This window comes from Musca domestica, unplaced genomic scaffold (genome assembly GCF_030504385.1).
Source record: "Musca domestica strain aabys unplaced genomic scaffold, Musca_domestica.polishedcontigs.V.1.1 3, whole genome shotgun sequence".
NCBI lineage: Eukaryota > Metazoa > Arthropoda > Insecta > Diptera > Muscidae > Musca > Musca domestica.
In genome coordinates this window covers 4,319,526-4,337,094 of record NW_026712299.1, presented here as the reverse complement: position 1 = coordinate 4,337,094, position 17,569 = coordinate 4,319,526, and the positions used below count along the sequence as shown (strand labels likewise).

General features: G+C 32.2%; 1 protein-coding gene across 4 annotated transcripts in view; it reads left to right on the top strand.

Annotated features, from left to right (window-relative positions):
- The window catches only part of LOC101895758 (intersectin-1), a 38,401-nt gene extending 26,029 nt beyond the window's left edge, over positions 1-12,372 (top strand). For 3 of the 4 annotated variants that reach the window (XM_011292584.3, XM_011292576.3, XM_059124777.1), the window contains one exon: positions 493-1,505. In XM_011292584.3, the coding sequence (XP_011290886.2) occupies positions 493-689 (197 nt within the window). In that variant the 3' untranslated portion in view covers positions 690-1,505. Of the gene's footprint in view, positions 1-492; positions 1,506-6,877 lie in introns of those variants that run through there. The other variant, XM_059124778.1, reaches the window with a different exon arrangement.
- Positions 12,373-17,569: the final 5,197 nt, after the last annotated feature.

The following is a 17,569-nucleotide window of genomic DNA, read 5'->3' as shown; positions in this document are numbered from 1 at the left end:
GCATAAGGTCTTAGTTACCAGGCGCCTCCCTTCAATATTTTGTAAATTTACTTTATAAAATATTTTGTAAATAAATAAATAAATAAATTACTCCGAATTTTTTCCTGTGCGAAAAACATTACTCCGAAAAATTACTTCGAATTTCTTCCTATGCGAACAAAATTACTCCAAATTTTTCGGATTATTTTTTTCTTCGAATTTTTTCCTATGCGAAAAAAATTACTCCGAATTTTTTCCTACGCGAAAAACATTACTCCGAAAAATTACTTCGAATTTCTTCCTATGCAAAGAAAATTACTCCAAATTTTTTTGAATAACATTTTTCTGAATAAAAAATCGCATAAAAAATTCGAAAAAAAAACTCTAATTTTTTTCTATGTGAAAAAACATAAAAAATATATGAAAAAATAAATTTTCAAATGTTCTTAACCGAACAATTATTATTCCGGATTTTCTCCTACTAATCCTAATATGTTTTCTCTTTACTTTCAGATAAAGTCATTGCTCTGTATCCCTACAAAGCACAAAACGACGATGAATTATCATTTGAGAAAGATGATATTATCAGTGTACTGGGACGTGATGAACCTGAATGGTGGCGTGGTGAATTGAATGGTCTGACCGGTTTGTTCCCCAGCAATTATGTGGGTCCATTTGTGACGTCCGGTAAGAAAGCCAATGGCAAATAATCAGTGGCTAGTGGATGGTAGAACAATGAAAAAAGTTGGGACCAAAAAAACAAAAGAAGAAAAACTTCCCAACATGAAATGAACGCTTTAATTATTGTTTAATGGAAAATACCCCTACTCCTCCCCTTTACACAATAAAACACAATGCTCTCTCTCCCAATATACATATATATTTTTTGTACATTGTCATTTATTATGCTTTAATACATTTTGTGTTAATTATATTCTTTTGTTAATTTTCTTTATTTAAGAATTTTGATCTTGAAGAAAAAAGAAAACGAATACGAACATTCCGAACTTTTCGAAAATATAATTGTTCCCCCCAACTCCCTCTCTCTCTCTAATATCGCTATTGGCGAATGTTTATAAAACATGTTAAATTATATTTTTATTATTATTTTCCCCCCCTCTTTTTTTGTTAATTTTAAGTGAATTATTATCTTTAAGTTTAATAGACTGTGTTTATTTAACTTGTTTCTTGTTAAGTTAGCCCAAGTTTTTTTTCTGTTCATTATTATTACTCTTTTGATTATGAATGAAAAAAAAACAATGTTTAGAAGTTATCTTTGCTTTCCCTTTGTTTAGATTTATAACTATGCCATAGAACATACTGCTATGTAATGCTATTCTGATTTTGTTAATTTTCATTTTCAATATGCCTTTTGTTATTTTTATTTTTGCAATATTAATTTTGTATGTAAATTATTTTTAATAGTCATTAAAATATAATTTTAAGTTTTTTTCTTGGCTTTTGATAATGAGCTTAAAAAGAACTATGTGTAAATAAATATTTATAAATGCTTGATTGCAATATTATTGTCGCCGATATTATATATACACACATATATATACTAAATAAAAGTTAAATAATTTTTAAAAATATATGATTTTTTTCATTTTTTTGTTTATTTTATAAATGTCATGCTATAATTTTTCCTCACCAAAATGTGGACTTTATTTGAAAATTTTTGTGTTCTAAGAATTATTTGAGAATTTAATCATGTTATTTTGAAAGAAATATAAGAGAATTAAATGGTGAGATTTTATAAGAATTTTTGGAAAAATTAAACGTGAATTTTTGTAAGGAATATTTGAAAACCAAAGAGAGAATTTTTGTAAGAATATTTTGAGAACTTTATGGAAGATATTTATGGGGAACATTTGAGAACCAAAATGTCGAATTTTTTTTAAGAAATATTAGAGAACTAATGGAAAATTTTTATTTTCATAAAAAATATTTATATTTCGATTTGAGAACTATATCGTGGCATATTTAAGAATTTTTCTAAGATCGTAATCGTGGATTTTTATAACAACTATTCCAATATCAGAATCCAGGATTTTTCAAGAATTTTTATTTTGTGAATTAGTCGATTTTAATAAGAATTTTTATGAGGAAATCGAGTTTTTCATAAACATTTTTAGAACTGTGAATTTTAAAAAAAGGTTTTCCAATATTGGACTTTTGTAAGATTTTTCTCAATAATGAAATCGTGTATATTTTAAAATTAAAAAAAAGAAGAAATGTTTGATTGGGTAAAAACGTTTATAACACTGAGCTGAGTCGATCTTGCCATGTGCGTCCGTCAGTCGGTCTATAGCCTTTGCTTTCTTGTCTTTCTTTTACTCTCAGTCATATGGCTAGAGAGGGTATATATTATTTGATACCAATGGCCAAAACGTGCCTCATCATTCCTTCTGGTACTTCCCCACAAAATGCCAATATTTTCAAAGAAAATAATTTACTGCACAGAAAGAGAAAGGATTATCCGATTTTGTTCCAAATTAGCACATCCTAATATTTGCATTAGTGTCAGGTCAGGTGCGAAAATGGACAATATTGTACCTCCTTCACAAATGATATGAGATATAATATGATATAATAGTCCGATTGTCTCCAAATTTCATACATCCCAATATTTTTATTAAGATGGAATGTATCGGTCTACTCCTTCTGGTACCTCCCCGACAAAAGACCGATATTTTCAAAGAAAATAATTTACTGCACAGAAAGAGAAAGGATGATCCGATTTTGCGCACTCGATCAAGTACCTTCCCCACAAAGGGTCAAAATTTTGAATAATTACAACTCTTATAAAATGTGAAGTAAGGGTAAGATTGTCTTCAAATTTCGAACATCCCAATATTTTTATTAACCCAAGATCTGGTGTTGAGATAGAATGTATCGGTCTACTCCATCATGTACCTCCTCCACATAAGGTCGAAATTTCAAAAAAAAAATAAATAAATAAATAAATAAAAACAAGTAAGCAAAGGCTACAGTCGAGCGGGGCCGACCGTTGAATACCCTACAACACTACAATAAACCATACAGTTTATATAGGCGAGATACTCGAAAGAATTCCACAAGATATTGTGACAAATTATAAAAGAAAACCATCAGGTTTCGTTCTCTAATTTCGAATAATAGCAACTTAAACTCATTTGCTCATTTCCAATTTATTGGTAGATGTTGCACGTAAATGGTCTTCCTAGATCTGGAACCAATATTTCCAAAAGACTTATAATTTCTTAGAAGTGGCAAAAGATTAACAGTTATTATTGGTTTTTTGACTGAAACGCAACTATATGAGATACAGACATTTGACTATATTCTTCAACGAAAGCAGCGTTAACGAAATAGTCAGAATTGCGTCTTTCCTGTATTTGTGAATTCTCCAAAAAGTCCCTGTATTTTGTCTACAAAAGTTGGCAAACTATTTCACACATTGAATATTTTTGGATGGCCATCCAAAACTGCTTGGCTTTTGTAATGTCCGGTAACCCCCATTCAAATGTGCGTGAGAATCGGGCGATAATTACGACCTGCAGACAATTTTGCAGTTTTTTGGTCCATTTTAACCCCTAAACATATGGCGATCATCTCCAAAAAGAGTAAGCTTCTATTCTGACCCTCATCTTATCTCCATGCAAAATTTCGTAAGCATCGGGCCATAAATGCGATCTGTATATGATACCCTGATATCCTAACTACTTAGTTTTGTTAGCTGTAGAAATATTACCAAATGTTTAATTCAAAATGAAAATATGCCAAAAGTATGACAAAATTGAAAAATTATGAGAAAATTTTACAAAATCAATATTTTCATCTTTAGAGAGATATTTTTATGAGATTTTTTTAGACGTTTTTTCTTTCCTGCCAAGAGGCCATTCTGAATTAATGAGAACTGTCGAAATCAGTTCAGCCGTTCTCGACATATAAGAGATTTTTCAAGCATATCTTCTTTGAAAAACGTATATATCGCACATATTTTGCTATATATCCGTTTTGATGGATGTTAACATCAATGTAAAGATCAGAAGTAACCTTGTCATGGCTTTTTGATTTCGCCGGGATTTAAAATATTCGCGGTTTAATGAAATATTTTGAATTTTTTCAACACAAAAGATATGGTCTATTTTACCCGCTAAATATTATCCGATGACCACCCAAATTGGTAGGCTTCTTCCCCGCCCTAAACTCTAGCTACATGCGAAATTCCGCGTCGATTGGTCTATAATTGCGACCTGTATAGCTACTGCAAAATCCGACATTTTTTCAGTATTTGGTCCATTTCAACCCCTAAACATTTGGCGACCATCTCCAAAAGAAATAGGGTTCTATTCTGACCCCAGACCCACCTCCATTCTAAATTTCGTGAAGATCGGGCCATAATTGCGACCTGTAGAGTGATTACAAATTAACATGGACAGACGGACAGACGGACGGACGGACATACATAGCTAGATCGACTCAGCTCGGCGAGCTAGGAAGATCCATATATACTTTCCTATGTGGGAAACCAATATTTCGAGGTGTTACATAATTTTTGGGCCAATCAAACTTATAATACCCCCAACACATAGTGTTGTAGGGTATAAAAATAAATAAAATAAATAAATAATAAAAAAATATTTACTGCACAGAAAGGGAAGCAATAATCCGATTTTGTTCCAACTTTGCAAATCCTAATATTTGTGCCAGTTCTAGGTCCGGTGAAAAAACGGATAATATCGGTCCACTCCATCAAGTGCCTCCCCACAAAGTCTTAAAAAATGTGATGTAAGAATCCGATTGTCTTAAAATTTCACACATCCCAATATTTTTTATAAACCTCAGATCTGGTGTTAAGATGGAATAAATCGGTGCACTCCTTTTCGTACCACCCCCACAAAGGGTCAACATTTTGAATATTCGAGAAGCCTATAAAACGCTAAATTAACATCCTATTCCTCTCAGACTTGGCCCATCTCAATGTATCCATCAACACAAGAACTGTTATTAAGATGGTAAAGATCGGACCATTCCTACTGGTACCTACCACACAAAGTGTCAAAGTTTTGAATAACCAAAACAATTATTAAATCCGAAATAAGCATCCGGTTATCCTCATATTTCGCACATTCCATTATTTCCACTAACACATGAACTGCTGTGAAGATGGGATATAACGGCCCACTCCGTGTGATAAACATGCGGTTTTCTTCAAATTTCACGCACGCAAAATCTGTTGTGAAGATGATAGATATCTGCCTGATAGACTTATACAAATAATCTACAAAGTTCTTGAAAATGTGCTCAAGGGAGACCAGATTTTTATACCCTACACCACAAGGTGGTCAGGGTATTATGTCTTTGTGCATTTGTTTGTAACAGACAAAAAAGGAAACGAGATAGACCCATAGTTCCTTTTGATGATCTGCATAGAATCACATTCTGAGTCGATTTATGCATGTCCGTCCATGCATTTTTTAAACAAAGTACAGGTCGCATTTATTTCCCGATCCAGATGAAATTTTGCACAAATCTTTTGTTTGGTCCAAGGACGAAACCTATTGAAATTGGAGGTAATCGGTTAGAATTTAAATACAGCTCTCATATACATATAACTTCGTCCGATTTGCCTTTTACTGTGCACTAAATATGAAATCGGTTCAGATATGGCTATAGCTCCCATATATATTTTGTTCTTCCGATTTGTTATTTTTGTCCTCCGCAGCCATAATATCCGCTCTGTAACAACAATATTTGGGGAAATATATCAAATACAGCTCAGAAATACCTATGCAAAATTTTATCGAGATCGGGTCCAATTTGGATATAGCTCCCATATATAACTTTGTCGGATTTGCCTGTGCAATAAACGTGTAATATTAATCCAAATGGGATAGAATTTGGCACTTACGCCCGAATTGAGTCTAGAAGCTAGTATGTCAAATTTGGTGAAGATCGGCTTAGATGTAGCTATAGCTGCCATATATATTGTTCATGCGATTTGTTATATTTGTTCCCCACAGTCATAATATGCACTCCGTAACAACGATATTCACGGAAATATATCAAATATAGCTTAGAAATATCTTTGCCAAATTTTATCGAGATCGGTTCCGATTTGGATATATCTTTATCCGATTTCAAGTTAATTGCATACCAAATGGACAATATAAGCCCGAATTGAATATACACAAATGCATCGTCGAACTTTAAATTATAATTATAATCATAGCTTGTATTATTTAATTCTCCCATAAAAACTTTTAATTGTAATGCGGAGCTCTACTAAATTAGGAAAGTTGTGTAGGGCATCATAAAGTCGACCCGTCCGACTTTAAGACTTTCTTTACTGGTTTTAATTGAAAACTTAGGTAATTTCTTTTAAAACTCATCTATATGATATTGGTCTCTAAATGATGTTTGGAAAATTATTTAAGAGAATTTTCGAGTTGGGTATTTTAAATAGAGGCTTGGAATTTTTTTTCAAAATTTCTTTTGAATATTGAAAAACTGATTACTTAGTCTAATATTATACATTTTAGTTTTTGAAAAATGGAAAGAAATTTCTTGATTTTTTTTCAAATATACGAATTTGGTCTTTGATAAAACTATTATTTTGGACCCAGAAAAAGTGCTAGAAATATCCTTCAAAATCTTATTAAGGCAGACCCTATTTTTTAATCCATTATTAAATGAAAATTTACTAAGAACCACGAATTGAACAAAATTTCCCCTTCGAATATGGAAATTGAGCTTTTTTTAAGTTTTTTGTCGTTGTTGCAAAATACTACGGTATCCTGAGCAAATATGGCAACACTGTTCTAAATTTCTTATTAAAAATATGTAATATTTTTTTTTAAATACTTAAAAATACTTTAATACTCATTTGTTGTTTTTTTGTGTTTTTTTACAGGAAATGTATAACAAGTTATGCCAGCACCAGCTTACTAAATAAACCAATAACAAATTGCTACGAAGTTTTTTTGAATTTAAGACAAACGTAAAAACAGCAATAATGAATTGTATTTACATGGAAATAATTAAAAAAAAGAAAAGAAAAACAAATTTAGAAAACTAGAAGAAGCCACCCCTAACAACAACAACAACATAAAGAATGATTCCCCAACAAGGAAACTGGTATAAGATATAATTCCAAAAAAACAAGGTTAAAAAATTAAACTAAATCCTGGGTATTATTGAACAAAAATATTTATGAAAACAAGTTGAAGAGAAAAAACAAATGAAAGTCATTATTAGAGAGAATTTTTTTGCAATATAAGAGAATAGAAGTAATGAAATACGAATCACACATTTAGTCATTCCATAATGAGTACTCAAAAAAACAAAAAAAAAAAAAAAAATCAGAGACACACATTCAATTCACTTCACTTTAAATGGAACAGAAAATGGCAAATGATTGGAACCAATATCGAAAGAGAAAAAAAAATTGAAAAATCAAGGGAGTAACGAAATTACTCCCTTGCAGGACTATCTATATTTAATCCCATAAACAAAAGGCAGAAACGTAAATTCATATGTATTAAGGACAATATAAAGCTTTCTTATATAATTGGTAAAAATACAAAAAAAAAAAAACTTAAATGAATTAAAATATTATTACAAATGTATTTGCAGAACTAAGAAAATAATTAAGCATTCATATACATATATACAGAAAATTAATAGAAAAAAATTGAAACAAAAATATACATACATACATATAGAAATATATAAATGGGAAACACTTTACAAAAAATAATTAAATTGTCAGACTAGTTGTTATTATTAAAAAAAATACTAAAAAGATTGAATTAATAACGGATATATTTAAGGAATATATATTGTTGGATCAATGATTAAGGGTGCCATAGGGGAATTTCCAATTTTTTAGAAATCGAATAAAAAATGTGAGCGGAAGGATTTAAAAAAAATTTTCACGCAATCTGCAAACTTTTTTAAATAAATTAAAAAATCTCGATTTTTATTTTAAGGAAGAAATCGATGATATTCATTACCAAAATGGTGGCTTTTAAATAATTAAATTTTAAATTTTTTGCATATTCTCAAGTTTTCCAATGGAGCACTTAATTATTCAAATGACAATATATATTCCAAAGAACTATGATATTGCAAAGAATAGTATTGATATACAAAACATATACATATATAAAGAAATTCATAGGTGTTTTTTTTGTGAACATTTATTATTACAAACTTCGTTTCAACATAACCTAACAAAAGTTTCCAATTTATAAATAAATACATACCTAAATAAAAAAATGTTTTAAAATGTGGATTAGTTGTGATATGAGGAAGAAAAACTTAGGTTTTTGTTACAGCGACTCTATTTAGAATTCAGTTTATTGCTCGTTTAATAATTTAATATTTAAAAATGCAACATAAAAAACTGATTTCAAAACAGTTCAGGCCCATTGCGCATTTATTTTGTTTTCCCCAAAATAGTTAGGAGGCGTACAGGGTGTAATGAAGATGAAGGCAACAATAAGCCAGTCTAATTATTTTTCCTGCAGGAATTGTCTGGGCACTTCCTTCTTAGAGAGTAAGGTAGTTTAAAAACTCTTTTGTAAAAAACGGTTACAAATAGGCTGACAGCATACCTGTAATAGTCTGCAAGTAATGTTCAGACTTCCTATGTTTTTATTGTGAGTACGATATACTCCCGAGAATAGGAGTTTCATACGAAGTTCACTCCTCTCTCTCTTTTGTTTTATGTGTCTCTCTCGTGTGTCCCGAGACACTATTAAGAGTGGAAGTTAAAATGCTCTAAATAGAGTAATAGTTTACTAGGCCAAACTAGAAACTGCTCTATTGCTAGCGGATTTTACTCTCACTCGATAACATTCAAAGCATACTACCTGTTATTCGAGTATCATAGAAAAATGTTTGATTGCTTTTTATTATTCGCAGGAGTACTCCAGTTCGAATCCGAATGAAGGACGAAACTAACTTACGGAACTATGTGCCGGCAAACAGCTAATATTTTAAAACAAGACACTTTGTCGCCAATAAAAATAAACAAACCACGCAACATTTTTGCATTTTACTAAAACAAAACGGACAATCAAAAGCAGCTGACTGATAATCGGAGAGGGAAGAAGAAGAATTATAAGTGGTTGCAAAAGGAGATTTGTCCGGCAAAAAGTTACAAACTCTGATTAAAAGAACTCTTCATTCGTACTTTTCCGGGAACCAGACATACTAAAAAGTTGCCTACTGATAAAGGACCGTAAAAGTACAACATTTTCGATAAAACACTAATCCTGAGATTATTGTTTTATCGATAATCATTTATCAGTAGCCACAGACCATTACTGATCTTCCCCTTAGGGTCATTTAATTAGAAGATGGTCAGGGTATATTGCCGTTTTTATGCTTTTTTGTTCTTACTGTATCTACGTGGAACTTGTACCTTAGTCCAGATTGGAGTTAACAAACCGTCTTAGCGATGATGATCTTATGGTCTCTGGTGGCTGGGGAAATTGAGTCTTGTTGCCTCGGTTTAGATAGGATTTCTTCGTCCGTTAAAGAGGCTCCTCAGTCATTCTTTCTCTTTTCTCAGTGGTGTATGGTTTATAGACTTCAGCTTTCTTTGGAGCCCAAATTCAGAGAGGTGCAAGTACACTTGACAATTTTGATGTTTAAAGGTTACAAGGAATTAAAATAATTGTTGGCCTTTGCAGGTGTGTTGGACATTTCTAAAAGAATTCAAGCTTTTAGTTTAGAAAGGACTCATAAATTTCTCAATCGGAGTACTATGATTTTTTTCCCTTGTACGAATTGGAGCCCCTAATCCGGGGTTGAAACCGCATCATTGTCCGCCTTTATAGGATGAATTTATTTCAGAGGAAGTGGCCTTCTGCATCGGCCAGGGCTTGACACTGCAACTGGGGCGGAAGAGCCATGGTAGGGCAGTGACGTACGCGGGGATTTGAGGCTTCACCCGGAAGTTTACATGGAAAATTAAAATTAATTTAGAAATACATTTCTGGGTACGTGCCTTCGGTAAAGGGATCATTTCCGGCAAATATTTACCTACCGATTATTGCACCTACTGTATTATCTTCTTCTGGGTTTTTTTTCGCAGGGAAGCTGTATTTTAGTCAGGCCATGGTTTGTTACTGTAGGCCGAAGGAACCAATAGTAGAAGTGCCTCTCCGAAGGATTTCTTTAACAAGACTCGATCGGCTGTGGGTTAATATTGATGCTTGATTCTCTTTCTCCATTATGGTTGAAAGATCCTTGCCGGCAAGTTTCCTGCACAAATTTCGGTTAAAGTAATTTCGGCGGAAGTAAAAGTTTGGACAAAGATCTTCTCCTCGGTCGCGTCTTGCCGCCAGAGGACAGGTCATTATGTTTTTTCGACGCATAGTCCTTCAGCACGTTTTATCGCCAATGATCGTAGTAGAAAAGATTAGAACTGCAGTCTGTGCTAGCCTTCACCAGTTTGAAGATATGTGGACGACAGCTACATTTTTTTAATCGTCAAATAGGGTCTGGCTTTCATAGGGTCTGGCTTGTCGACATTCCATTTAATTAAGAATTAACTGAAAGGGGGAAACCTTTCGGCGAAGGCTAAACAAAAGTACATTATTTGTCTGTATACCACCTGGGCATCTCGGTAGCAACTTTTGACACTCTCCATAGCAAACACAGGGACAAGACCTCTTGGATATTCCCATACCTAAAAAGTCGATGATATCCTACATAAAACATTAACGGGAAAATTTTCGGGCCCCTTGATAGCTAAGGCAGGGACAAAACTTTTCGGCCTATGACTAAGCAAACTTAAATCTCTGACGAGTGTTCAAGTGATCAAGACACTTTCTATACATTTGACGGTGATGAGATCTTTCGTCCCTCGACTATATCAAATGGAAGGCCAAGAGGCTAAATTATAATTATTCAAAATGTTGACTCTTTCCGTGGAGAAACTAGAAGGAGTGACCCAATATTTTTAAATACAGATGATAAGATTTTCAAAACGAATTTTGTGGCTATTTATGGTCACTCATAGAGTAATTTTTGAGAGTTATGATAATTCAGTATTTTTGTTATATGTGGGGAAAGTACCATAAGGATGGGAAGAATATTTTCGCGCCTATCCTAATACCAACACAAATACTACGATGTATGAAGTCAGAACCAATCCGCGCTTTCTAGAAGGTATACATGTTTTCAAGAGGTGGATCGAATTGACAATTTTCCAACGTAGTCTATTTTTGGTACAAATTCTAATATTATTTCAATATATGTTCAAAAATCGTAATATATGCATCACACTTAAGTCAGGTATGAAATGGGGCAGCATCGACCCACATAGAGTTAAAAATATAATAAAGGCTTAAAAACCATAAATCTGTTAGCGCAAAATCCATTTTACAATTTTTTTTGATCCAGTCATGGCAAAGTGTTCAGCTCTGTATTCTTGAAGAGAATTTCCGATTTGCACCCACATTCATAAATTTTGGTCAACATTTTCCTTGACCAATGAGCAATAATGTAGTTTTATATAAACCACGCTATATATAAAAAAGGTTCTTTTTCCTTATTTTATTAGGAATGTTAATCAGCTCTGCTCAAAAACCAGACCTCTCCAGTCCAATTCTACTTATTTTTTTTTTTATCATCAAAAAACCTGTGTTAAACATAATTTGTATATTTTTTTTGCAAAAATTCTGGACAACGTCCAGTTTAAAAACAATCGAAAAGAATTTTTTGGACTCATGTGCTTGCACACGGTTTTGAGCAGTGCTGATGTTAATTAAAATTAATAATGCTCATACGCTACAAGTCATGCGTAATTATAATCATCATACGCCTACCAACATATGCAGGTTCAAATTACAATATTCTTCAATTTTAATTCATTTAAAATATTTTTACTGCAATATTTCCTCACCATCACAACTATTCCAAATTTACGAAGCAAATCCAATAAGAAAATACAATTAAAAATATTATTCCAAAAAAATCAGGTTTATTCAAATTGTTTATGTGGTATTTATATATAAAAGAAAAAGTGTGTTTTTTGATATCCTTCCAATAAACAAAACCCTTTCAACATTTTCAATATTAACAAGCAAAAATATGAAGTATGAAAACCAACCAAACCGAATCGAAACTACCATAACATGCATATTTAACCACCTTATTAAGTGTTTCTTAACAACAAAAGTTTATACGATTACAAAAACCAAACCAATAAAAAATAATTATCAAATACGAGTATATTGCAAAACTTAGAATATAGATCGATCCATTCCAACCAAACCAGAAGCAGAGGAAGAAAGTGAAGAAGCATGCAAGACAGTAAACAAATTAAATTTCCTTGTATATAAATTAAATGATAATATTTAAGAAATTAATATTAAATACAAATTAAACAAATTTAGATGTTATACGTTAGTCAAGAGAAAAACAATTAAATATATATATGAAAGAATGAATGATAAACACAAGGCATTTGTGTAAGAAGAAGAAGAGACCACCATTAATGCTATGCAAAAAAATTAAATTATAAATGTTTTTAGGTGTATGGAGAGAAAGGAAGGCGGTGAGGAAAATATATATTTATAGATTTTGAATTTTAATAATGTTTTAAAAATTTCCAAAGGGCGAATGAGAATTTTTAATCATATAGATATGGGAAATAATAAATACATATATTAATAATTAATTACTTAAAAAAAAATGTGCGACAAATTAAATTTTTTTCAGATTATGAAAGTAGAGCTAAAAAGAAAACACATGTATTGGGGTTTTAAAAGTTTTCAACTCAAAGTATCCTAAAATGAGGAGGCAAGTGACCCTCTCCTCCACACTTTTGGTAATTTTAGGATTGAGGTTAATAGTGTCCTGGGAAGTATTGAAGAGAACAAAACGAGGAATATTTTGGTTGATATTGTTAACCCCCAAGCGTCAACAAAGGGCCCTTATGGTGTTTTTTTCAAGATATCGTAAAAAAATCACTTTAAACTGGATCGCAACAAGTCAAAATATTCTACAAAATTATTTTTCACAAAATTCTTCTATAGGTTCTAGAAGACGTCATGGTTCTAAATCTTACCTAACCTCAGCAATTTATATACATTAAAAAACATTTAAGGGCTAAAGCCATACGTTAGCTGAGTTTATAGAAAAATCTCCAACAAAGCATCATTTTAGAGGGATATTCCTCATCAATCTTCGTTATTAGTCACCAAAGACATGAAATTTATTCTTCATTGTATATCGAAAAAATGTTTAAAACAATGTTTCAAAAAAATCTCAATTCTTTTATGATATTTTCTTTTGACTTTTGTCGAGTTGGCGCCTGAAAATAAAATTAAATTTCGTTTTAGGCAAAAGGTGTCAAAAGAAGAAATATTCTACACAAAATTTCATTACAAATCTCAGAATAAACCAAAAATCTAGGTACAATAGAATTTGCAGAAAATTACATTCGAAAATTATGTACTGCAATTCAGAATTATGTGTTGCTTTTTTTACTCTTTTATTAAACACTTATCCAATGCGAGTCAAAACCTTTCTTTATACTTCATTTTTTGGGGAAAGTGACAAAGTAAGAATTGTTCTGTATCGAATTTAAGACCCTTGCGATAACTAAAATAAGGGGGTATAATTACCAAACTGCTGTACCAAAAAGTGGACATATGTTGGTAATTTTTGGAAATAGCATTCTTATAATACGAAGCCAAAGTGTCTAAATTTGTCGAAATTAATAGAAAAACATGACCATGGGGGCTCTTCCAAAAAGTGGGCCGATATGACCCATTTTCTGTACCTACGATTATTGATGTAATCTAAAGATCTCCATCTATATATTGCGAAGTATATCTCAAACTATTGACCTATAGTCAATAATATACAAGGTGAGATATAAAAACTGCAACAAAGCCAAACCCCATAATTTTTACATTTTTTAAAATTTTAATGAATGAGAGCAAAAAAAATTCGGAAATAGCATCAAATTTTAGAATAAGTTTAGATTGGTTCGAATTGGTCACCTTTGGCACGAATTATGGCCTTCAAACGGCAAATGAAACCGTCACACGCTGCCCGAATGTTGATCTGCGGTATTTTGGCCCATTCCTGGCGAAGTGCTTGCTTGAGGTGATCGACACTTTGGTATTTTTTAGTGCCAACCTTGCTTTCCAAAATACTCCAGACATAATAGTCCAACGGATTGGTATCCGGAGATTTTGGTAGCCAATGCATGCTGGACATGAAGCGAGGAACCTCATTTTGTAACCATTCTTGGGTGGCGGTAGCGTTCTGATTGCGATGGTGCTGAGTCCTGTTGGAATGTCCAATGTCTGCGGCCAAAATATTTGGGTGCCCAAGGCTTAAATACACCCTCCAGAATATTTTCGCTATAATATTCGGCATTTATTCTGATGCCACGGTCGATTTATAAGAGGGGAGAGCGACTATCGGATGTTATGGCGGTCCACATCATCAACATGGCCGGCGCTTGAGTTCTGTTGGCCTACCGAAGGTGTACATTTTCAGTCGACCTCTTTGTTTGTTTACAAACTGCTGGTCAACGAATGTTTTCTCATCGGAGAAACCCAAATCCGGCAGTTCACCACTTTCGGCCAAGCGAAGAAACTCTTTAGCTCTTTTGAGTCTATTTTCTTGCTGTTGTGGTGTAAGTTCTTGTACTTTTTGGAATTTCAGTGGCTTTACCCCGAGCTCATTTTTCAATATTTGCCGAATGGAATATTGCTATATGTTTAGCTCACAAGCTATTTTTCGGCCACTGCGACACGGGTTTCGATCAAGTCGCTTCTTTACTTTTCGAACCATTTCTGTAAACTTTCAAGACGCCGATACACGGGTCTACTTTTTATATCTCTCATAATCTGCTGATTGAAAAAATCGAATTTCATTGTATAGTGTAATAAAGGCGTAAATTGAAAATAAACGAATAAATAAATCAAATGCTCGTTACGGAGAATACCAAAATTAGTCCCCAGGAATCCAAAAGCTATGTATCCAGAAATCCCGTAAAAATCAGCGGAACTTTGGTTAAAAATTCCAATTAAGAACTTTAAAGATATTCCACAATGCGAATGAGTAATCTTGTTTCAGACATTACAAAAATAACTCATACCACCCTCTGGACAGTGAAAAATTTTAATGTTACTCATACGCCTTGGCTTTGAAAACTCTCTCTAGTAGAGTTGTGCCAATCTAATTCGATCGAACGAGGTAGTTCCATATCTAGTACCGTCGGCTCCATATTCCCTGATATCAAAAAATAGATAATAATTCTTCTACGCCTTGAATATTGAATACCATTTGAATTACTCATACGACAGGGCTTTTTATGCATAATTATATATTATTCATACGCCTTGATATTAAAAATTATCAACATTTGCGATTACCGATACGCATTAAAAATAATTCATATTACTCATACGTCTTGCAAACGGTTTAAATAACTCATACGCCAGGATTTTTTTTTACCAATAAATTACAATTATTCATTCGCCTTGATATTAAGAATTATCAATATTGCTTATACGCCCCGGTGATTTCCATTACCCATACTTCCTGATATTAAAATTAATTAATATTATTCATACGTCATGGAAACTAGTAAAATTACTCATACGCCGGGATTTTTCAATAAATTACAATTATTCATACGCCATGATATATATTTCAAATAATTACAATTTCTCTCATTCGTTTTAAGGAAATTCAATTTCCATTCCTCCCCATAACTTTCCTCGAAGTACAACACCTAATCATAAAAAATGATAATATCGACAAAAAAGTCTATCACATATTTCGATCATTGTATTGCATTGCTAAACCAAAAAAAATCAAACATCTACGTATATCCTCTCGCATCCTAACGCAAATCTCAATCACACTGTGTCAGCCTTTATGAAACCAAAAAAAAAAAAAAAATGAAAAACCAAAAACAGAAAATCAAATAAAAAACTATATCTAATTAATTTTAATTAAAAATTTGTTGCTTGTTTAAAGAAATATAACAAAAATGAAGAAAAACAGAATAATTATAAATGAATACTGCCACTTAATTATTAAATTTAAGTTAATTATAATTTCCTTTAAAATTACACAGCAAAAAAAAAAAAAAAATAAGGAAACCCAAACCAAAAAAACGTTTTTTTTTTAAAGAATGTGAAAAAGAAACAACAAAAACAACTCACATGTTTACTTGTTAATTGTAATCCTTGTGTCTTTTTAATTATTATAATTACAAAAAATATTATTATGTGAAATTTTTAAACAAATAACATTTAGTCGAATTATTTAGCTGATTGAAGCCTTCATTTTTTATATACATATAAAAAAATATATAGAAACATTTGATTACATGGAAAGGATATGAAGGATGTTCTATAAATAGAGGTCTTCTAAAGATAGAAGACTAAATGTATATCTTCTTTGGTTAAAATGGGTTCACATTTAACCCTGGTTAAACATCCGATTTTGTTCATATCTTTTGGAACTGCAAAATATAATTTTTAAAATTAAGTAGTTATTTCACTGCTTCCCATTGAAGGAGGTCATAAGGACCTTTCGGAAGTTCTGAAAGCTCCTTTTGACCAGACATAGGGCTACAGAGGGTATATATCATTTGATACGACGAAAATAAATCTCAACGAATAACCGTTTTATCTTCATACTAAATCCATTTCAGGACATTTAGAGTTATTATAGTTATGTCTGTCTGCCTGATTGACGGGTGCGCAATATAACTATCAAAGAGAGAGAGAGAGTCTCTGATTTGATCCAAACTTGTTATCAAACTTTGATCAAGTTCGGAGATGGGCAATATAGGTCCACTCTTTCTGGTACCTCCCTCGAAAAGGTCAACATTTTCAAGATTTGTTTTTTACTGCACAAAGATAAAGGATCATCCGATTTTGCTGCAACTTTGCAAATCCCAATATTTGCATCAGTGCTAAGTCAGGTGCGAAAATGGACAATGCGATGTTAGAGTCCGATTGACTTCAAATTATATGCATCACAATATTTTCAGTAGCCCAAGGTATGATGTGAAGATGGATATATATTGGTACAATATTGCCTCTTCTAGTACTTCCCCACATAGAAAATAAGGGTCTACGTTTTGAATAATCTTAACTCTTATAAAATGTAAAATAAAATATTTTCAATATTTTTATCAACTCAAGATCTGGTATGAAGAACGGACCACTACTTCTTGTACTTCCCCCCACAATGGGTTAAAATATTTGAGTAGTGCAATAACTGACTAAACGAAAATCAACTCCCAGACGAAACGGCAGTCTTGCTGCGTAGGCGTGTGATAAGACTGGATTGAGCTAGAATTTTTTAGTTTGAAAAGAGAGTCACTAATGGAGAGCACGATACATGTGCCCAGGGGTTTTTGGAAATTCGAACTTTAAGGTTACGAAATATTCTAAAGTGGTACTAAACTTCTAAAATGGTACCATAGTTTTTGAAATTTGGTATGAGAATCAAGGTTGGAAAGTATGGTTGGAGATATGGAGGTGATTCTAGAAATGTGTACTAAAATTATATAAAAAGTACTAAATGGTACTAATTTTGAAGAGAT